This window comes from Lissotriton helveticus, chromosome 12, assembly GCF_964261635.1.
Source record: "Lissotriton helveticus chromosome 12, aLisHel1.1, whole genome shotgun sequence".
NCBI classification, from domain to species: domain Eukaryota; kingdom Metazoa; phylum Chordata; class Amphibia; order Caudata; family Salamandridae; genus Lissotriton; species Lissotriton helveticus.
This window is the reverse complement of record NC_136073.1, coordinates 867000009-867023230: the sequence shown is the minus strand read 5'-3', so window position 1 is coordinate 867023230 and position 23222 is coordinate 867000009. Positions and strand designations below refer to the sequence as shown.

At 44.1% G+C, this 23222-nt stretch overlaps 1 protein-coding gene across 2 annotated transcripts in view; it reads left to right on the top strand.

The window, feature by feature from the left end:
* RAB3A (RAB3A, member RAS oncogene family) overlaps positions 1–23222 on the top strand; it is a 160699-nt gene that overhangs the window by 95920 nt on the left and 41557 nt on the right. For both annotated transcript variants that reach the window (XM_078670576.1, XM_078670577.1), the window contains exon 3: positions 17914–18032. In XM_078670576.1, coding sequence (XP_078526702.1) covers positions 17914–18032 — 119 coding nt within the window. The remainder of the gene's footprint in view (positions 1–17913; positions 18033–23222) is intronic.

Genomic DNA, 23222 nt, shown 5'->3' with positions numbered 1-23222 from the left:
TACCCAGGATTTCCTTGCTTTCGATATGTTTACCTGCGTTATAATGTTGAAGAGTTAGGTGGTTGCACGAGAGTTAATGCAACGTTGTATGCACACACCACCTTGGCCAATGCCGCTGCGGTGTTTACACTCCGCGTTTCTCAAGGTGAAAGGGTGGTTAATTGTTTGCACTTCTCCCCATGTCATGCCTAAGTGCAACTTTGCACCCATTCTTCCCAGAGAAGTAAGTGGGAAAGATCAACCTCCATGCCAGAGGCAAGAGGAAACTAAGGGCACAGGCCTGCTGTATCTTGTTCAATGCAAGAGGGTTATACGGTTGACCCCTCTCTTGCTCAAGACCATGGGTTATTAGTTTAATATTCCCTGTCCGGCAATACAGCGGGGGACGAGGTCTTTGGTTGTTCTCCTCCAGTGTTCCTCAATGTTTGGATTCTGTGCCCTTTTCCCTTCCATACTCAAGAGCGGGATGGGGGTTCTTGCTTGGGGCAGCATTGCCCAACCATCATCAAGCAGCAAGCATTGCCCTGATATCATGGGAGGGCAGCTATCAATTGTCACTTTCCACAGGGCAGCAGAAATCATTGGCCTCTTATCGGTGGATAACTTTTAAAGGGACCATCCAGTGATGAGAAAAAAAACTTGTCCTCTTACCCAATCGTACGTCAACATAAAGCAACAACAATAGGATTGCGGAATGTACATTTGTTTGTTGATGTCTGGTTGGGTTATCAAACCTATTGTGACATCATTCACCACATGCCCCCTCAAATGGTCTGGTCTGTGGCCTATAAGTGCCTGGTTGAGACTGAAGAAGCAAGTAAGACATGGTAAACATTACTGGTAAAGGGTCCGTCTACATATCCTTCAGCCCGTACCCTCATCCCTAATGTCTCTAAAGGATGGTTTAAGCTGGGTTGCATTTAGGATATTTTGAAAGAGTGGTCCAGGGACCATGAATGTCCAGTGCTCCGTTCAATGTCCAGCGGAGGGTTCGGCTGGGACAAAACCTCAGTCATACCCCTCGTACAGAACTTCAGGCTGTTGGCGGTCCATCCACCGGGCAGTGACTCCCACAGATTGCGGGGTTCTCATTAGAAGTCTTCAGAATTTATTCCTCGCTGCCTGATACTCTCAAAAGGCTGATGCTCCAGAACCTCAAAGATGCCTACTTTTCCAAAAAGCCCTCTTCCAAGCAGTGGATTTAAAAGTTAGAAATGACCATGATGGAAGCATATCTCTTCTCTGTGTGAGTGGTACATCATGTACAGCATTTCAAATCAATAATTATGGTCGAAAACAAGCAAAAGCAACATCTTGTTCGTGGGAGGCACAGCAAATGCGCGCCAATTTAAAATGGATCAATTAAACGCAATGCAGCGAAGGACGCTCTGGGCTTCTTGGCAGTCAGAGCTGAGCGATCAAGCGACGCTCCTGGTGGGTCCACCTGGTGCTTCATACATCCTAATTGCTTTTGTGTCTCTGTAGATTTTGATTGCAGTTCTCGCCTTTTACTTACAACCTGACAGCACAAGTCACGCAAAACAACCGTTACCAGACAGTCTTGTATTCTAATTGTAATTGTATTTATATATCGCTTACTACCCCTGACGAGGCGTCAAAGCGCTTATCTGCGAGTAGCACGCTATTCCAGAACCCAAAAGACGATTAGTGGTGAATTAGTAAAGGGAGATGTTAAATTAATTTGAGTGGTGGGCATGTTAGTTTCTTATATGGGTTGAAATAGGATAGCGGAGGGATAGAAGAGGGAAGGGTTTGCATTTATATAGCGCCTGCTACCCCTGATGAGGTGTCAAAGTGAATTTTTGTAGGTAGCACACTACTCCGGAACCCAAACAGGATTACTGGGGCATTAGTATAGGGAAATTAATTTCAGTGGGCACATGTGAGTCTGTTAGTGGACTGAAAAGGATACTGGAGGGATAGAAAATGGAAGGGTTTAGAATATGTTTTTGGGGGGGTCATAGCAGTAGGAGGAGGTTTGGGATGAGTTAAGGTGTGGTGGAGGGGGATAATCTGAGGGAAGGGTTTAGAAAGGTTTGTTTGGAGTATCTGAATTGTAAAGGATGTTTGAGATGATGCAAGGAGGGGTAGAGGTGGAAAGAGTCTAGAAAGGGTGGAAGAGGTGTGGCGCCGTGGCTACGGCGACTGACGCCGGACGCTGGGGATCACGGTTCGATCCCCGGCTCTGGCAGCAGGGGTCTGCCCAGCACCATGCGACTCTGGGCAATAGCTCGCTTAATCTTCCCGACGACCCCCAGTGCCGGGAAACCTACGGGTATCTGTGCGCTTTACAAATACTAGGATTAAAGGGTCATTTTGGAGATCATAGTAGGAGAATGGGGTTTGGGATGAGTCAGAGAGTGGTATAGGGTGAAATATAGGGTAGCACATTGGAGATGCTGAATTAGAAGTAAAGTAATGAATATAAAGATACATCAGTACATGGAAGGTATATATGCATTAGGAAGATAATATATGTAGATTTAAGTTGTATTTAATAAATTCAGACTTTCAAGTGTTGCTGTACTTCAAGCCAATTTACATATGTTTTAACATGCAGGTGAGATTGGTCACAACATGCATACTGTACGTATAGCGACATATATCATGGATGCTGTGCTATGAGGTGGCAGTGCTAGAGAGTGACAAACAAAGAGCTATAGATGAGATAAAGAGGCTGAATTAGATTGTGGCGAGCAGCCCTCCCATCTGACCACTGCCTGCCATACTTCGAGATCACCGCCCATCCAGCATCGGTCTCTGAGCCTTCAGATAAACCACTGTCGTAAGTTCCTCCGAAGGCACTCAAAGCTTGGTGTGTGGCCACCATCTTTCACTAAACGTTTTTGTTTTTCAAAACCTCAAAACTAATGTCCCTCACACCCTAGGAATTTCCTCCCCGGGTGAGGCCATAATTTGTCTGTTCTGCTGTCTGGTACTGCCAGGTTTGACCCAGTAGTGACGGACAGCAAAAAAAACTTCAGAGCACCCACTGTAAACGAGGAAGGCGGCTTCATGTCCTTTGTCCGACAGGCCTTACTCCCTTGGATCATTGGAGTAAACTTTCTGACAGCAGAACCAAATGGGGCACCACCTTGTTGTTCCCTAGACTCTAAATAGAGAGGACTGAAGGTTTGGCAGACAGGGTAACCCATCACACTTGTGAAGGAGTACCTCGCCTGTCAAGCTCTGAAACGAGCCCAAAGCTTTACTATGTGAGCGGTTTAGGTTATTACATGTCACAGACCATAATGAGTTTTGAGGCCTGAGCAGCCGGGGCCCGTGCAGGTAATAGTGGTGGGGCAGTAAGGCCGAGTGGGGTGGGGGGAGGGTATTTCGACAGATGACGAGGGATAATTAATTATTTATTCATTTTCCCTCATGGTCGTCTGTCGAAAGAGAAGAAAGAGGCGTGAGGTGGAATCAAGACGAGGCAGCCTCGGTATTCATGAGATAAAGAGACAGGAAGTGTAGGGGGTGGAAGAAAGAGGCATGAGGTGGAATCAAGACCAGGCAGCCTCGGTATTCATGAGATAAAGAGACAGGAAGTGTAGGGTGGTGGAAGAAAGAGGCGTGAGGTGGAATCAAGACCAGGCAGCCTCGGTATTCATGAGATAAAGAGACAGGAAGTGCAGGGGGTGGAAGAAAGAGGCATGAGGTGGAATCAAGACCAGGCAGCCTCGGTATTCATGAGATAAAGAGACAGGAAGTGCAGGGGGTGGAAGAAAGAGGCGTGAGGTGGAATCAAGACCAGGCAGCCTCAGAGTTCATGAGATAAAGAGACAGGAAGTGTAGGGGGTGGAAGAAAGAGGCGTGAGGTGGAATCAAGACCAGGCAGCCTCGGTATTCATGAGATAAAGAGACAGGAAGTATAGGTGATGGAAGAAAGAGGCATGAGGTGGAATCAAGACCAGGCAGCCTCAGTATTCATGAGATAAAGAGACAGGAAGTGTAGGGGGGAAGAAAGAGGCGTGAGGTGGAATCAAGACCAGGCAGCCTCGGTATTTATGAGATAAAGAGACAGGAAGTGTAGGGGTGGAAGAAAGAGGCGTGAGGTGGAATCAAGACCAGGCAGCCTCAGTATTCATGAGATAAAGAGACAGGAAGTGTAGGGGGGAAGAAAGAGGCGTGAGGTGGAATCAAGACCAGGCAGCCTCGGTATTTATGAGATAAAGAGACAGGAAGTGTAGGGGTGGAAGAAAGAGGCGTGAGGTGGAATCAAGACCAGGCAGCCTCAGTATTCATGAGATAAAGAGACAGGAAGTGTAGGGGGGGAAGAAAGAGGCGTGAGGTGGAATCAAGACCAGGCAGCCTCAGTATTCATGAGATAAAGAGACAGGAAGTGTAGGGGTGGAAGAAAGAGGCGTGAGGTGGAATCAAGACCAGGCAGCCTCAGTATTCATGAGATAAAGAGACAGGAAGTGTAGGGGTGGAAGAAAGAGGCGTGAGGTGGAATCAAGACCAGGCAGCCTCAGTATTCATGAGATAAAGAGACAGGAAGTGTAGGGGGGGAAGAAAGAGGCGTGAGGTGGAATCAAGACCAGGCAGCCTCAGTATTCATGAGATAAAGAGACAGGAAGTGTAGGGGTGGAAGAAAGAGGCGTGAGGTGGAATCAAGACCAGGCAGCCTCAGTATTCATGAGATAAAGAGACAGGAAGTGTAGGGGGGAAGAAAGAGGCGTGAGGTGGAATCAAGACCAGGCAGCCTCGGTATTTATGAGATAAAGAGACAGGAAGTGTAGGGGTGGAAGAAAGAGGCGTGAGGTGGAATCAAGACCAGGCAGCCTCAGTATTCATGAGATAAAGAGACAGGAAGTGTAGGGGGAAGAAAGAGGCGTGAGGTGGAATCAAGACCAGGCAGCCTCAGTATTCATGAGATAAAGAGACAGGAAGTGTAGGGGGGGAAGAAAGAGGCGTGAGGTGGAATCAAGACCAGGCAGCCTCGGTATTCATGAGATAAAGAGACAGAAAGTGTAGGGGATGGAAGAAAGACGGTTGGGATGTGTGTTCTGTGTTTTTTGCTTCTTCTTTGTGCTTGCATATTCCTTATTGTTTTAATGCGTGGTGGTGGGGAAGGTTGGAGGCTCTACTGTCATATCACCGTACACACGGGCCTTTTAGATCTTGGGGAAATGGCGATACCATGTGAGATATGTATTAGCGCTATGAGGGTAGGACCTATTGATGTCGCATGGTACAATTAATACTCCGTTAGGGGTATGCAATGTGGACAAAATGAAGATATTATCCTTTAATGTTAAAGGGCTGAATCAACCGGTTAAGAGACAAAAGATTTTAGATTATGTACGGAGATTGAGAGGTGACATTGTTTTACTTCAGGAGACGAAATTGGACACTAAGCAATTCTACCACCTGAGAAATAAGTTCTATAATGAGGTTGTGGGGGCAGAGGCTGTGAACAAAAAGAATGGCGTCTTGATACTGGTGGCAAAGAAATCTAAGGTAGAACTTCTGTCCTTCGAAGCGAGTGATGATGGGAGATGGGTCACGGCCAAACTGAGTAGGGATAATACAGAGTTTTATATCACGAACGTATATGCTCCTAATACTAGCGACCTTAAATTTTGGGAGACTCTGAATAAACATATTGAAAATATCCCGGACAATGCTGTTCATATACTGGCCGGGGACTTCAATCTTCCAATGGATGTAATGTTGGACAGAGATTCCCACTGTCCCTTCAAAACAAACAAGGCACATAAAGCCTTTCTTAATTTATGTCGACGCTTTCACTTAGTAGATGCGTGGAGGCTTCAAAATCCCACAGGGAGAGATTACACTTTTTACTCCGCACCACATGACTCATACTCTAGAATAGATTACATCCTCATAACGCAGAACGGAGTCCCCAGAGTAGAGTCTACTACCATAGAACCCCGAGTATTGTCTGACCATTCTTGCATCTCCTTATCCATAGCTAACGCTAAACCCTCCTCTCGTCAAACGTCTTGGCGCCTAAATGATGAAGTTTTGGACAATGACCAACATAGGGCCACAATACAAGCTGCGATCTCCTCCTATCTGCAGGACAACAAGATGGGGGACACATCTGACCTCACTAGATGGGAGGCATTGAAAAGTACTATAAGGAGGCTGTGCATTAAAATCAGGTCAACGATGAACAAAAATTATAATGCGAATCTGGAGTCCTTAGAGAGTGAAATAGCAAGCCTAGAGAGTAAACATCTGACAGATAGAGATGATATGTCTTTACATGCCTTGGCAAATAAAAAATACGAATACAATAAGCTAGTCAGTGAGAGGGCGGGAGTTTGGCTTGACAAAGCAAGGAGATTTAAGATTTGTGAGTCTAATAAAGCTGGCAAGAGTCTAGCCTCGTACTTGAAATTTAAAGTCCAAAAGAATTCGATCAATGTCATTAAAGACGCCTTAGGATCCTCGCACTCGGATCCAGACAAAATAACGGAGGTGTTCAAAGATTTCTATGAAGATCTTTATGCAAAGAACAAAACGGTGGAGGAAGACAGGATTAAGAGTTACTTAGACGAATGTGATCTTCCACGACTCTCTGCTGAAGACCAAGTAAGTCTTAATGATCCGATTAGTGCTCTAGAAATAGGGAATGCAATTAAAAGTCTGAAATCAGGAAAGGCACCAGGCCCGGATGGCTTCATGGCTAAATTTTACAAAACCTTCCCCTCCCTACTAGTGGAGCCCCTTCTACATCTATTTCATGCAATAAATAACTCAGGCGAGGTCAGAGGCACATTGGCAGAAGCGATAATTGCAGTACTCCCCAAAGATGGGAAGGACCCGTCGCTCCCAAAAAATTATAGGCCAATTTCACTGATTAATATAGACTGCAAGATCCTGGCTATGATACTGTCCGCCCGCCTCCAGAAGGTCCTTCCTCAGTTAGTCCATCCCTCTCAAGCAGGCTTCCTTAAAAACAGGTTGTCCAGTGACAACACGAGGATTCTGGCACATGTTCTAGAAAAAGCAAAATTGCTAGGCACATACACAGCGGCAATAACACTGGATGCTGAGAAAGCCTTTGACAAGGTTGATTGGTCCTTCCTTGAAGCAGTACTTCATAAGTTTAACTTAGGGGACACTTTCACAAGACTAGTAATGTCCCTATACTGTTGCCCCTCAGCGAGAGTTAGAGCTGGCGGTTCTTTCTCTTCTGCCTTCTGTCTAAAGCAGGGCACAAGGCAGGGATGTCCCCTGTCTCCCTCACTTTTCTTACTGGCAATCGAACCATTTTTATATCATATAAGGGAAGATCCCAAAATCGTGGGCATTCCATTTGGGGATTGCACGGTTAAATTAACTGCGTACGCAGATGATGTACTGGTTCTGTCTGAGAGAGCTGAAGAGGCTATACCTGCGGTCATGACTGACATTGAGGAGTTTTCCAGAGTATCTGGGTACAAACTCAATAAGGACAAAACAGAGGTCAAACTCCTGAACAATATTGGTGATAAAGGAATCATTGGAGACTCCGGCCTTACATGGCAACCTAAGTGTTTTAAATATCTGGGTCTAGACTTTGCTAAAGATTTGATCTCCACCCTGAAAATAAATGAGGATCTGATTCTTAAAAAGATATCCACACTGCTCGAAGGGTGGTCACCAAAATTCCTCTCCTGGTGGGGCAGAGCGGAGACGCTCAAAATGATGTCTACTCCGTTGGTTAACTATCTGGCCAGCATGCTCCCAATGACGTTCTCGAACAACTTTGTTACTAAGGTAGATCAACTGTTTGGTACTTTCCTATGGAGAGGGAAGAAAGCCAGAATTTCATTAAAAAAAACTGCAATTAGCCAAAGGTAAAGGAGGCTTGGGTCTGCCTTCATTCAGGAACTATCAGACAGCCTTTCTTTGTAAACAAGGAGCTCAATGGTTGATGAAATCACCACTCTACACACCAGTTTGGATTAATATAGAAGAATCTCTAGTGAACCATGTCCCTCTTGAAACCCTTCTCACCATGGACCTATCGCACTTACCACATTCCAAATACATAATGTTAAATACTAGGCGGGCTCTGCTTAGGCTTGATCTGACACATAAAACTAAGTTGATCTTCGCTAAGTCATCTTTCATGTCCCTATGGAGAAATCCATATCTCAAGCATATGGGCAGTACACTCTCCTGGGACTCATGGTCCAAGAAGGGTATTAATTTGGTGGGGGATCTATACGAAGGGAAGGCACCACTACCGTTCTCGACCTTGCAGCGGAAGCATGATCTTACTCCGATGGACTTCCATGATTTCCTGAAAATTAAAGCGATACTAACTGCACGTAATTTCTCTCCCTACACACCATGGCTAATGACTCATATCCCGCGTCTCATGTATGCGGGCCACTTCGTTTCTAGGGTGTATAAACTATTATTGCCCTTACCCAGGAAAACTCATAGAAAGGTGGAACGGAAGTGGGAAGCTGAACCGAATTTAACAGGCATAGATTTTGACTGGGATTTGATTCATAAGACGGCTCTTGCCCACAAAGTCTCACCCATTCTATTCCAAACAAAGTACATGCTAATAAATAGGGCATTTTGGACTACGGATAGGCTCTTCAAATGTAAGTTAAGGGATTCGCCTACATGCTGGATCTGCCACTCAGGGTCGGGGGATCTTGCACACATGCTATTCAACTGTCCTTCCTTAAGTTTATACTGGGGGAAAATATTTGAATGCACTCACCACGTATTCAAGATAAGACCTGTACAGGACTTTGCATATGTTATTCTGGGGGCATTGGATCCACAGCTGTCAAATGACCAGGACCGCCTGCTTTTGGACTTAATGTTAACATTGGCATGTAAGGTGGTACTATGCAAGTGGAAAAGCGCGAAGGAGGTAAACTTCAAAATTTGGCAGGAGTGGCCGTCATTCCTGAGAGGTGCCAATAACCCGGCGCTGCAGGCAGCTATATGGAAACCGTCTAATAGAAAGCTATGTAAATCGCTAGATGCATCCTCATTTGACTATGAGCCACCTTGATGAGTCATATGTAATTCTGTTAATTGTCCTGTGTTACTGAAGAGCACATCTGCTGTAATCTACCAGAGCCCACACCGCTACCTCTACCTACTGAGTGTTATGTATGTATCTGTACCACGAACATGCAAGTCGATTTATTTTCTAGTACTGTCATTTTATTTTCCTCTCTGTGATTGTCCATCAATAAATGACTTGATAATGTCTGTAACGGAAGAATTATTGTAATGTCTTTTCTTTGTTTTACTACTTCAATAAAAATGACTTGAAATAAAAAAAAAAAAAATAAAAGACCAGGCAGCCTCGGTATTCATGAGATAAAGAGACAGGAAGTGCAGGGTGGTGGAAGAAAGAGGCATGAGGTGGAATCAAGACCAGGCAGCCTCGGTATTCATGAGATAAAGAGACAGGAAGTGTAGGGGGTGGAAGAAAGAGGCGTGAGATGGAATCAAGACCAGGCAGCCTCGGTATTCATGAGATAAAGAGACAGGAAGTGCAGGGTGGGAGAAGAAAGAGGCATGGGGTGGAATCAAGACCAGGCAGCCTCGGTATTCATGAGATAAAGAGACAGGAAGTGCAGGACGGTGGAAGAAAGAGGCATGAGGTGGAATCAAGAACAGGCAGCCTCGGTATTCATGAGATAAAGAGACAGGAAGTGTAGGGTGGTGGAAGAAAGAGGCATGAGGTGGAATCAAGACCAGGCAGCCTCGGTATTCATGAGATAAAGAGACAAGAAGTGTAGGGGAGAAGAAAGAGGCATGGGGTGGAATCAAGAACAGGCAGCCTCGGTATTCATGAGATAAAGAGACAGGAAGTGTAGGGTGGTGGAAGAAAGAGGCATGAGGTGGAATCAAGACCAGGCAGCCTCGGTATTCATGAGATAAAGAGACAAGAAGTGTAGGGGGTGGAAGAAAGAGACATGAGTGGAATCAAGACCAGGCAGCCTCGGTGTTCATGAGATAAAGAGACAGGAAGTGTAGGGGTGGAAGAAAGAGGCGTGAGGTGGAATCAAGACCAGGCAGCCTCGGTATTCATGAGATAAAGAGACACGAAGTGTAGGGGTGGAAGAAAGAGGCATGAGGTGGAATCAAGACCAGGCAGCCTCGGTATTCATGAGATAAAGAGACAGGAAGTGTAGGTGGTGGAAGAAAGAGGCATGAGGTGGGAATCAAGACCTGGCAGCCTCGGTATTCATGAGATAAAGAGACAGGAAGTGTAGGGTGGTGGAAGAAAGAGGCATGAGGTGGAATCAAGACCAGGCAGCCTCGGTGTTCATGAGATAAAGAGACAGGAAGTGTGGGGGGTGGAAGAAAGAGGCATGAGGTGGAATCAAGACCAGGCAGCCTCGGTGTTCATGAGATAAAGAGACAGGAAGTGTAGGTGGTGGATTAAAGAGGCATGAGGTGGAATCGAGGAGCTAGCCTTTGTATTCTGTAGTCCCTGCATTTGGCAATACCAGCTACTGGGTCTTAACACAAAGTTTAGGCCCATGCACTTCCTTTTTCTGATTAAACACTTGTTTCAACCTTACTTTTAAAAGCAATTTAAGATTTGTCTCCGGCCCTATCTACATCCAGACAATTTAATTATTGTAAACTGCAGTCACACTTGTCACACATTGTTCTATATTTACAGTATATTTTTCTGATTGAAGCTCATAACTTTGCTTTTAGCGGTATTTATGGTCAGGAGGCTTAATGTCTCGAATATAAACCTATAACTTACCTAAAGAAATTGAAAACTAGTCTTGTTAGATGCTGACAGAACTTGTTCATCAACGTACTCTACGTGACTCGATTTTCTCCCTGCGGACTGTTTCAATTTTCATGTTCGATTGGTTGTTCCGTCTTCCTTTGGCCAGGGTGGATCAGGTTTGCGTTCATTTTCTTTATAGGATTTTTTATATTTCAGAATTCTTTGTCTTTTGTCATTTGGTCTGTCTTCTATGACCTGTTTTTCTGTCTTAAAATCTCAGTAGCACACTTTCCGTTATTTCAATTGTTAACCTGTTTTACACTCATTCTGTAGTTGAATTTTTATCTGTCAAGTACTTTGGCATACGTGCTGTATGAATACTTTGATATATATTAGAACATTGGAATGTTGGCAGCTCCATTGAAGACAATTTAGTTGTTCAGGGCTAATAATGGCTGGTATAGACCTAATACCCCAACATTTCAATGCCTATCTTTCTGTTTCTCCCTTTTTAATTCAGAACATACCACCATCCAGATTGGTATATTCTAATTGCCTTATATACCTTCTACAAAAGGCTGTAACGGTTGTTAAAGGCCCTCTTCCTCGTTATAGCCTGCTCTTTAGGCTTCTAACTCAGTGCAGGGCGTTTAACAACTGATATAGCCCTCAGCAGCGGGCTATAAGGCTGCATTAGAACTATGGAATGCTGGGAGCATCCCTGAAGACAAAGGAGTGGTTGCTGACCAATAATGGCTGGGACAGGCCTTCTACTTTGAGATTCCAATACTTGTCTTTCTGTGTCTCCCTACTTAATTTGGAGCATTTTACCCTTAGTGGTGGGATTTTGTAATAGTATCATCCCTTATGCTTCTGGCTATACAGTGTTTTAAAGGCCCCCTGCCTCATTGTAGGCCCTCCCCTGCTACTCGGGTTTATAACTCAGGCTGAGTTGAGCGCCTTTAACAACCGCTACATCCCTCCGCAGCAGTCCATAATGCTATATTAGAACACTGCAATGTTGAGAGCTTCATTGGAAGCAGTAGAGTGCAGAGGGCCAATAATATCTGGCAGGCATAGACCTTCTGCTCCACATTCCAATGCCTTCCTTCCTGTTCATTCCTGTATTATTCAGACCTCTCCATACTCAGGGGGTGGGATCTTCTAATAGCATTAAATTCCTTCTTCCAAAGCTTACACAGTTATCAAATGCATTCTTCCTCTTTTATAGATGGCAGACTCCAGTCGTGAACTTGAGAGGGCCTTTACCAAGTGTTATAGCCCTCCAAACTGGCTATTACACTACAATACACGCAAAGAAATATTTTTTTACTCGAATTGTGCACAATTTTTCCGGGGGAGAGTTTAGCAGGAAAAAACAAGCATGTGTTCTCTACACCCTTGCTGTTCGAGCTGGCACCTCTTGGTATCGCGAGGATCACGTGACGGCGTCTCGTGCAGGGTGGCAGCTATAAGCAGGCACCGTGTCGCGTTATTCAGCACGAAAGTTAACACCTGCGATGGCAAGGCCGGGGAATCGAATTAACACACCGTAATTATTTTCTGACAGCTGGAGCCTCGCTGCTAAAATTACAGTCACACCTTGAGCGCCACTCAATCTATAGGCCCGGTAGGCAGCACTTTCCTGCAGGGTGTTCACAATTAAAAGATGGTTTATTTCTCCTCGTCTTGTCGCCTCTTTTTCTTGCACACCGCCACCCCGGGTCTCCTGCTCACAGGAGCATCACACAGTCAATAAAGATCCCCAGCAGCATACAGGCAGATGACTTCTCTCTATCAGCAGTAAATATTACATTTTAAGTGCCAAGTGCCCCTGCAGTGCCAGTGTAGTATTGACTATCTTTCACCAGTGCTTAATATGATCCGGTGGTGTCCGGTACTCGGCACCGGCACTTAATTCTCAACAGCGTCACTAATGACAGCCCACCACATGGTGGCGCTGTCTGTCTAATTTTGAGATGAGCACACACACAGTTTAATAATTGAATAAACATTCTTATAGCTTTGGGTGGCCTGGAATAGACTAAATTGTCACAGTTGTAGCAGTGCGATGGGTACTAATTGTTTTGGTACTGCCATTGACAGCGCAGGCATGGGTGATAGGTGGAGCAGCTTTCAGTAGCCTCTAAGAGAAGGGCCCTGACACCTAATTCTTTTTTACAAATTAAGCACTTCCTGTCACTACACTTTAGGTACCAGTAATCTTCGTGGAGGCCAGAGCCGGTAACGTTTGGACAATAAACAGGAAATTGGAAATTGGAAAACAGAATCCTGTGCAGCCTCTTGAAGGCCACTAGGGCGGCAATGGGAAACGTCGTTTACAACGCGGTCGTTACATCGCGATGCCATTACATCGTGGTTTTTAGAACGCAAGTCGTTACAACAACTTGCGCTGGATGGCGCTCCAGGACAAGGAATAGTATAATTTACTATCCAACACCTTCCCTACTGTATGTAGACTGGAGTTGGAATAGTAAATTATACTACTCCTAAGTCCAGCGCCCTCCAACGCAAGTCGGTGTAACGACTTGCGTTGTAAAAACCGCGATGTAATGGCATGCGATGTATTAGCATGCGTTGTTATGTCATACAACCGGCGGCAATAGGGAAAGGATGAAGCCTTACGGCGAGAGTGGTCGACTTTGAACCTGGGGAACCGGGTTCGAGTCTCGGCAACAACGCTCAACATCATGTGATTTCAGGCAAATCACTTAATCTCCCTGTGCCTAACAAAAAGGAATGTGTCCATCTGTAACGAAACTGGTGCTCATGTAAAGCGCTCCGATACACGATTTCTCGGGTCTAGTTCGTGCTAAATGAAACCCTATAAAAAAAAATGGACTCACATGGTGATAAAGACCCTGGCGGGTTGGCCTCCTGGTTACCCTGCTACAAGAGCCCATGGGCACCGCTCCCCTGACATTGGAATGCCTGCAGTATTATTGGATGCCCACTTGTCTGGCGGGGATCTCACTGCCCTCTGAGCAGCTCGGTGCTCTGGCAGGCGCACGGAAAACACATCGGTACGCCAAGCTGGCAATGCGTTTTTTTCGCCCCGCCCAGCATATTTTTATTTGTTTTAATGACACAAACTTCCAAGGAAGGAGATTATTTTCCTAAAATAAAAAATAAAAAAGTGCCCCGACAACCAGGGAGTGCCATTGTGAGTTTTCCCTGTTGGGTCACCATGGCTTGTCTGGGCAACAAAACTGAGTTACTGTTGCCCTGCTGTAAATAAGGCGAGGTGACATCTCTGTAACCTGGCGATCCAGTGGCCGCTAATGGTCTTGAAGCCTCCTGCCCCAGGCCTGTTACAGATGGCAGACTGAGGGTGGCCGGGGCGATAGGCCGGGATAGAAAGTCTGTCAGCCCTAGGTAGATGAGGCTGGGAAGAAAGTAAAAAAAATCCAAAAATTGCCCTAGGTCAGAACATCAGTTTGGCATTTTCTGGGGTCATGGTACCCCCTGAGGGTGATCTACATGCATTGGAGAAGTAAAGATGGCGTTTTGCTGAAAAAGGTTCCTGGTTTGGTGAGCCGGGGAAGGACAGAATCTAGATATCCTGGCTGATGGCTTGCAGTGGGCCTTGCAATGCAATCCTTCACAGGTCCACCTTCCCCAAGCTTCCTGTCGGTCTTCTTGACAGGTGATCTCAGATAAGTATCCAGGTCGAGAGAGGGAAAGGATAGCAGCACAGCAAACCCTCCTTCCTCTCTAGAGCGAGAGTGAGTGAGAAAGAGTGAGAAAGAGATAAACATATATTAAAGGCTCTGCATAACCTCAACTTTTTCACAAGATGACTGACACCATTACAACCAGTCCCAGTAAAGACAGGTGTCCTGCCCAGTAAGGTTTATGTCCACCTCTGGGTACCTCCTTCCCTGGGTCAAATGTTTTTGATTATTCTAGTGGTGTCCAGGGACCACCACTCACCAGGAGGCAATCCGGGCCCGTTCCCTTGTCTCTCTGTCTCTAGGCCTCTCCCACACTTTGGATGGCTTCTGAAACCGAATGAGTGCCCACTGCAGAGAGCTATGTTGAAGCTTGAGGTCAGACATTTGTCCCATCAGTGACAGCTCATGTTTTGATCATTTGAGGTCAATAAACTGCTAACATTTCTTTGGGATTTAGACTACCTAGTTACGAGTCAAATTGTAGTTTGCCGTGCGCATGATGGAAGAGGCATGCATAGTAGTATTGGACATTTTACCATAATCCTTAAAGATCTGAACTAACTGCAACTAGACAGGTTTTGAGCTGTGTAACACTCATTAATATATAACTATATAAGAGTAACTTTATCTTTGCCACCTATCGATAGATCAGACATCCGATTCGACGGAAGACTTACGTGTATCACTCAGTAAGTGTTGAAACCTCTCACAAGAGAGATAGTGAAGTCTGGTTTGGCCTGTCTCCAAGGAAGGTGGCTTCTCCTTGTAAATATGAGAAGGTGGCTGAAGGTCGGTGAATGGGACGAGCAGATTGGCACATTTTCAAGAACCGGATACCCGTACATCTGCTGTAAATGTAAAGGCCTCGTGTCATCTACTTCCGCTTGAACGAGTTAGGCGCTTTTTGAAGGTGAATGCAATTGCAGCCCTTTGCCCATCTCTAGTGAGTATGGTTGTCTTTAATAAAAAAAAGGTTTTAAGAAAGTGTAAGATAGGAGACCACCCAGAGCTAGTTTAGGTTTGCTTATCAGCTTGAAAGTAGGTGTTTCCAATGTAGGTCATGGAGGGCTGGATTTTTAGGATATCCATGTAAAATACAATTACATGAAATTAATATAAATGGGGCACATTTACATGGTTGCCATCCTAAATATTTAGAGCGTGCTCACCTGGACCCATGTTGGGTTTATTTGCCTTTATCGTAATTAGGGTAGAACGTTCCTTGATCCCAGGAAGATAGCTGAGCAGGCAACAATGATCCCAGCGGGTATTTATGCAACACCTATTAAGCTAGTAGTAATTAAGTGAGACTTGGACCTGGTTGAATGGCCATTGGTGCTTTGCTCACTTTCTTTCCTGCATGTGTCCTCAATTAAAGTCATATTCTTGAACCCAAGATTGAGTTCTGCCCTAAGCGCGGCACCGTACGGAGTGGTAAAAAATTGGGCAAGATGAGCTGGACCGAATGAACTGTTATGCTTAAATGCGTTTTATTTCCAATATTGCCTGTGGTACATCTTTCAATAAATATTTATATTTTATTTTGGGTTTCACATAAGCATTATGCCATTTTTATTTTTGCCCTTTTCTTTTTGTCCTCTGTCATACTCTTGTATTTTGCTAAGACCCTTGCATCCATCCACGTCGCCATCTCTTTTCTGACATTGGACAGTCACCATTGCTTCAAGCATTTAGACAGCTTGTGTGCTGGGCCTCACATCTTTATCCATAGTCTGTCCATCCAAAACCAAATGGAAATTGGCTCCTATGCCTAATATTCCTTCTACAGTATTCAATGGATGCAGTCTCTTTGGACTTGTGAGCTCTCAAAATCCTTCTGTGGCTAACTAAGCAAGTGTGACCCTTACACTCTTAGTTAAATAAGGTCTTAACAGAGCTCAGTTGAATGTGAAAAGCTTGCTAGCCATTTATGTAAAATTCTATACAGGAATTAAACGTGACTCTATGGTGTATTAACTTCAAAGTTTTTGTTAAGGGATGCAATGGTCCTAAGATCAACAACTAGACATCGCCCTAAAGTTGGCTTATTAGTGTTAGCAATACAATCACATAAGCTGCAAACGATTGCAGTTCGATAACTTTATTTCGGCCTCAGAGGACCATAAAAGCACATAAAATGGTACAATACAAATATTAAGACAATAAATATAGCATACTTTTAAAATACAAATGATTGCGTTTGTCGAACATGGTTACCGACGGAATACATGTAGCTTTGAAGGTATATGTACTCTCCTGAAGAACCTGTAGATATTGACACTGGTGCTACAGCCTTCCAACTGCATGTAAAGGAGAGGTGTAGCTCAAACTTCTTGAAGAAGAAGACAGAGGCTCACATCTGGACACATGCACTTCCCTTAGATGCAACTTAGAACATAGAGTAACCGTGACAACATCCCTAAACCTGTGCGACTATCTCAGGGAATTATGTCACGTCATTTTAGTTCATCTGTTCTATTACAAAAGGAGGCAGGTCCTATGTAAATCATTACAACCCAGCATAAGGCTCAAACTGCTAGGACTGGTCCTGGCTACCAAAGGTAAATACAAGGTCCAGATTTGTTTAGTCCTCGTCTGGTCACAACCAATCATTACAAGACCCTCAAGCTCACAACCTCCTGACAAATATTTGTTCTCTGAAAGTAACTTGTGTTGTTGAGTTCCCTTAAGAGGGTTTGCCTGGCACGTACCGCGGCACACGTCTTCATGTTGTCTTTATTCAGTAGCACAATTCAGCTTGGAAACAATTTCCCAAGAAAGATTGAAAACATGAAAAGCAACCTCTAATTAATCATAAACATGGTCAACACAACCTAAAACTGATCGATTGTAAGTGGATTTTAACTTGTGTGCGAATTTCCTTCTATGATGATGATGATTATACTTCAATTCTAAGCACTGCAGATGTTTTGAAGCTTTAAGTACTGCAAAGGCAGTTGGAGGCGAAGCTGTTGAATGTCTGTCTACAACTAAAACTGAATGGACGGATGACAATTGGACGAGGAGCTGTGTGATCCACTACCAATGTCACTTAATTCCCCAAGGGGAGCTCTGGCGGTTTCTCCAAAAATAGTTTTTTAACAATTTGAAAGTCAAAGGATTCTCAATCCCAAAATAAGTTAGTGCACTTAAGATCAACTTAAGGACATTAGAAGTACCATAGGATATCTTAAACTTGTAATAAGACAGACAACTTATACATTACATTTGTGAAGGAGTAAACCATGCCAAAATCTAAATCAGGTCCTAGGTTATCAAATTTCCGCCTGGTACTAACTTTGATAACGAGTCTTATAAATCGCATATTCAACCAAGATTCACCTTTTTCTTTTGTTCAGCAGTGTCTGCAAACTAGCTGAGATTTTTTTCCTCAAGTTAGCTTGCTCCTAGAGATATCATTATTACTTTCATGTTTGTTAATTCATTTATTTTGGGAGTAGACAGACATCACAAATCCCGCTTACTTGGATTTTGTTTTGTTTTCAGGATACGGCAGGTCAAGAGAGGTACAGGACGATCACTACCGCCTACTACCGAGGAGCCATGGGCTTCATTCTGATGTACGACATCACCAATGAAGAATCTTTCAATGCTGTGCAGGACTGGTATGTAGTAAAGCTTCCTTGTTTTTTTTTAAGTCTGACATTGCACCAGTAATATGAACTATGTCTGTATTGATTTATTGCTGCCCCCCCCTTAGAAGTGCTCAGTTACAACCAGTCTCCCGCGTCCTTCTTTTTCTCTCCCACCTCCCCGACCTTTGCAGTCCTTTGCCTGTCTCTATACGCCTTGTGCTTTGGCTCCGCCCCCACCCCGTTTTATCGATGTGAGTCGTCATGTGCCGGAGGATTGCAGGAACTCCATTGGATGCAATCCATACTCACCACTTGTCTCAGAGTAGAGTCACTCCTCTGCCCAGGTCCTACACTACCCCCCATACACACACCTGAGGACTGGGATATCACGCACTAGCTACTAGAGCTGTACTGAAGTTTAGGTGTTTTTAGAAAATGTCCAATAGCACCAGACGGGATCGTTGGTAGAAGCGACTGAAGAATTATGTAAATGTAAATGTAAATGTATTTGACTTATATAGCGCACGTATCACCCGAAGGTCTCAAGGCGCTTGCTTAGGGAACCCGTCCTGGTATTCCCCTGTGAGATACCCCGGCAGAGTATCCACAAGGTGAAAGCCAGGCATCCCGCCGCGAGGGGCCGTAGTGGAGATTAAGCAAGCTATTGCCCAGAGTCGCAGAGTGTGACCCCGTGAGTCGAGTAGGCACCGGAGCGAGAATTGTCGAGTCCGTGGAATTTTTTGAGCCCAAGACCCGCCGAGGCGGGGAATCAAACCCTGGTCCACGGCCGATCTCAGCTTCCGGGTCTGCCGCCTCTAACCACTGAGCCACGCTTCTCCAATTAGGAATGACTATGGCATGATACCCATTTTATAGAAAACAGTAATCTCTCTTCAGCTCTAACACCTTCCTTTGCTCAATGATTGACAGATTCAGGTATTGCCGAAATCAGAGATGTTTTTCTGCCTGCTCCATTTTTAAAGACTTCACAAGTTAATTGGAAACAAAGTTGCCTGGTTTCATTTAACATACTTGGAAATGCAACATAAACTGTTGAGGATATTGGCCAATAAGAAGAATTTGTGAGTGAATTATAAACCTCGTACAGACGGATTTTGTGGTGGGGATGTGTTAAATGAACATACAAAAGTCAAACGTAAATGTGAAGATCTGATGCACATTAAGTACAGCAACAAACAGTGGCACAATATTAGTAAATTAATATATACAACACTCATTGAAAGGAGCAAACTTTTAATGTATGATAATTTAGTTGGTATGCAATATCACATCCGCCAGTTAAAATAAAAAAATTCATATATATTGGCCACTTGTTATGTGCTTTTTAAAGACATTTTAGGTATATTTTACTAGTTGTTAGTTTTTTTTGTAATAATTATTTTTATTAACAATCGTCAACATAAAACATACAGTACAAAGGATTAAGCATGTGTTCATACAGCGGAGTCAAATAATGAGTACAAAAACAGCACTGCTTTACATTGCTACGGAGTAGGGCTCTCATCATCATTACCACCCCGAGGCGGGTTACATAAATTTCCCCGGTACGAATTCCAGGGGTTCCGGATTTTGGGGGCACCCTAGTGCTATGAAGACTGTCTTTTCCCTGTACATGCACCAGTCGAGATCCTTTCCCACTCAACAATCTTGGGTGCACGTGCCACTCCCCAGAGCTGCGCGATATTCCTCTTGGCTACCATCAGCCCAAGTGTGACCCATTGCGTTAGGTAATTGTTGAGATCCGTCGGTTCCCAGATATTCAGGAGACACCTACGAGCTTCTGGGCAGAGAGTGACTGTCAGCACTTTGTTAAGTATATCATGTATCTGTCGCCAGTAGGCTTGAATGAGCTTGCATTCCCAAATTATGTGGATGAATGTGCCCAACTGTGCATAGCCCCTTCTACAATATCCCCCCCGGGTACTCCCATGTGTAGCAGCCGCTGTCCTGTTACATAGACTCTATGGAGAATCTGAGACGCTCTGGAATTGCGACCACCCTTGGGGAGGACACCGCTTCCTGCCATTCCTCATCATCCACCTTGATACCATGCCCGACCCATTTAACTCGCAGTGCTTGTAAGGGATTTTCCATGTTATTAATCAGCTTTTTATAGATTAGTGATATTGTTTTTTCGGGTAAATGCCCATTGAGAATCCAGTCCGTGACGAGCCCAAGTGTATCTAAAGTGTTCAGAGTTAGCCAGTTCGTGTTGTTGTTAAAGTGCCGTAAAGGGCTTCACCTCTCCCTTATCCCATGGGTCTTTGATACGCGAGATCCCAATAAATTCCCATTTGTCAAATCCCTTTGATTTCCATAAGTCACCCAGCATTTGGGAATCCCATAATGGTGTAGCTAGTGTGGGTTTCTGTCCCCATCCAAGTGATCTGTTGGCCTCATACCAGACAGTAACTGAGTGTTTGGTAGGGCCTGTAAGTGGGTATCTACCCGGATTTGAGTAGAGCACTCGATGGTAATTCCCCCCTGGGAGGAGCCACCTGTCCATGTTGTAACCAGGGTCGTCAGGACGACCATAGATGCGATGGTTAATAGCCGCCAAATCTGCTGCCCAATAATATTTCATGATATCAGGTAAGCGGATACCCCCATCATACCAGTTAAGAGTGAGTTTATGCAGTGCGAAACGTGGTTTCCCATCCCACAATAGAACTCTCTGGAGCCCTTCTATTTTTTTAAAGTATGAGTTTGGGACTGGGTCGAACGAGTTTTGCAAGACATATAAAAATCGGGGTAGCGACAAGAGCTGCTTTGCCCAGAAGTGATAAAGGCAGTGTCTTCCAACAGGCTATATCTCGCTTGAGTCTCTGCAGTGGTGGAACAAGATTACGATTATATTGGAGTGTCAGATCTAAGGAGACAAAGATTCCCATATATTTAAAACCATCTGTTGCAAGTGGTATTGGGCAATTCCGCGGCAGCCGGGGCGAATCTCCCCCGAGGACATAAAGGAGAGACTTCTGCCAGTTAACACTGAAACCGGAGTATCTGCCGAAAATAGTCAGGATGTCAAGTACCGCAATCAGGGATTTCGAGGGGGAGGCAAGAATTAGTTGTTAGTCTTGAGGAGTATTACACCGCTTATGTGGGCTAGGCTGGTTATGAATACATTTAATAAACGTACTGACATAATAAAATTAAGTATTTTATGTGTAATGGTAGATATTTTTCAATATTAAGTGAGATTTGGACGGAAAACTTGATTTCTCAATCTTTAATTGATATGCAAAAAAAGTCAATCTTGAGAGTATTTTTTTTATTTGGGTCACAATAAATCGATCATTATCATTGCTTACATGTCAAGTGCTAGAAAGTGGCCTCCTGCAGGGCTAATATAGCCATTCGTCTTCATCAGCCTCAGTAGCTATACCTTGCTTTACTTTTTTATAAAATAGCCAAAACCATGGTAGTTAGTTGTATGTGAAACCAGTACTTTGTTAGAATCTGATTTCTGGTCTGCTGACTCATTTATTCAGTTCTGCAAACCCACAGATCTCTGCCAATGCACAACTATCCTGGCCAGCATCACCGGCTGCTGTTTAAGTACTGGGAACTAGTATTTAAGTAATCTATACTAGGATCTGTGTGCAACTAGCAGGCACAAGGTTTGAGTCTTAGCAGGGTCAACTCTGTTGTTTGTGTCCAAAACTGATAAAATATGTAACAGTGAATATTCAAAAACATTTTAAGATTATTACTGTGCAGTTAGTGATTATTTATGGTAGAGCCACTAAACAAATTCCGCACAACACAATAGGGCATGCCAATATTCCCCAAGAGATTAAGTATGAACATTAACAATACAGAAAGTCTCACGAGGGGGTGGGTTGACATTTTTAAACTAAATTATTTGTTCCAGGGATATGGTAACCACGTAACCACTCCCTTACATATAATGCACATAGAGTAGTAAAAGCTATACATTCAACAACAGTAACTATGGAAAGGCGTACTTCCTTCGACATCAACATGAATTTTATTTATTACATATACAATGCAATATGGGTCACAACAAAACGCACCATCCGCTGTCAACATCCAATCACCCAGATATTGTTTCTCTTAATTTCGGTGGCGAGGCAGACAGATCGGGAACCCACCCAACTGTATTGTCTCCCTTTGGATCAAGGCATATATCTCCAAGAAGAGAGGCGTGTTAATCCTAAAAGCATTTTGAAGATTGCGGTGGCCACTTCATCGACGTTTCGGTTTCCAATTATCGAATAAGTAGATGAGACCTTCCGCAGGACCAAGTGTCACGTTGTACAATTCTGGAGACCCTCAATATATATTGAAACATAAAGCCATCAGAATTAACACATTAGATATTCGCAATAAGATCAATTCAAAACAAATGAGAAATTTAAAAAGAAAAGGTTACGCCCGAGTGAATCAGAGTTGTGAATCCTATACATCCGCAAAGTAATGCACCTGAGAAACACAATGAAACCAAACATCACCATATGTGTCAAACAGATACCATCACCTGCACAATGACCTCCAAAAACCTACTTGCAATCCAAATTGAAGATACTCCAGTGCTCCAAAATCGAGCATAATCTCAGAGTTAATTCCAGAGTCTCAAAAATCTATGAATAAATGCTAAATAGATACTATCCAAATCAAACTGAACAGTTCCAAAAACAAGGGGCTCATATAAGGGAAGTAAAACCCATGCTTAAGCATATAGTATACTTACTTACAATGTGGGAGAAAACATCATATTATTTCGGTAATTCAAACAGATCGTATTCAGTGTGATTGTATAAAAGAACATCATCGCTAACTCTATTCAGGGGTCTTTGTTACTCACTGTTAGGTTTCTGTCCAGAATCAGCATCCAAGCCAACATGCGCACAGTTAACGCTGCACTCTATAGTGAAACCAGGGCATTGTGGTGGAGTTACCAGTCTAAATACGCACGAGCACCCACGGTGCCCTGACAGCTTCAAATCCTCTGTATTATTGAGCTCACTGTGCCGCCATATTGGAATAGACAAAAATAAAACAAGATAGTATCCAAAACGGTTGTACAGCATTACAACGCGGGCTTTTATCCCGCATGCCATTACAACGCAAGTCGTTACAACGACTTGCGTTGGGGGGGCGCTGGATAGTGGAATAGTTTAATTTTCTATTCCAACTCCAGCCCACATTGACAGTAGGGAAGGTGTTGGATAG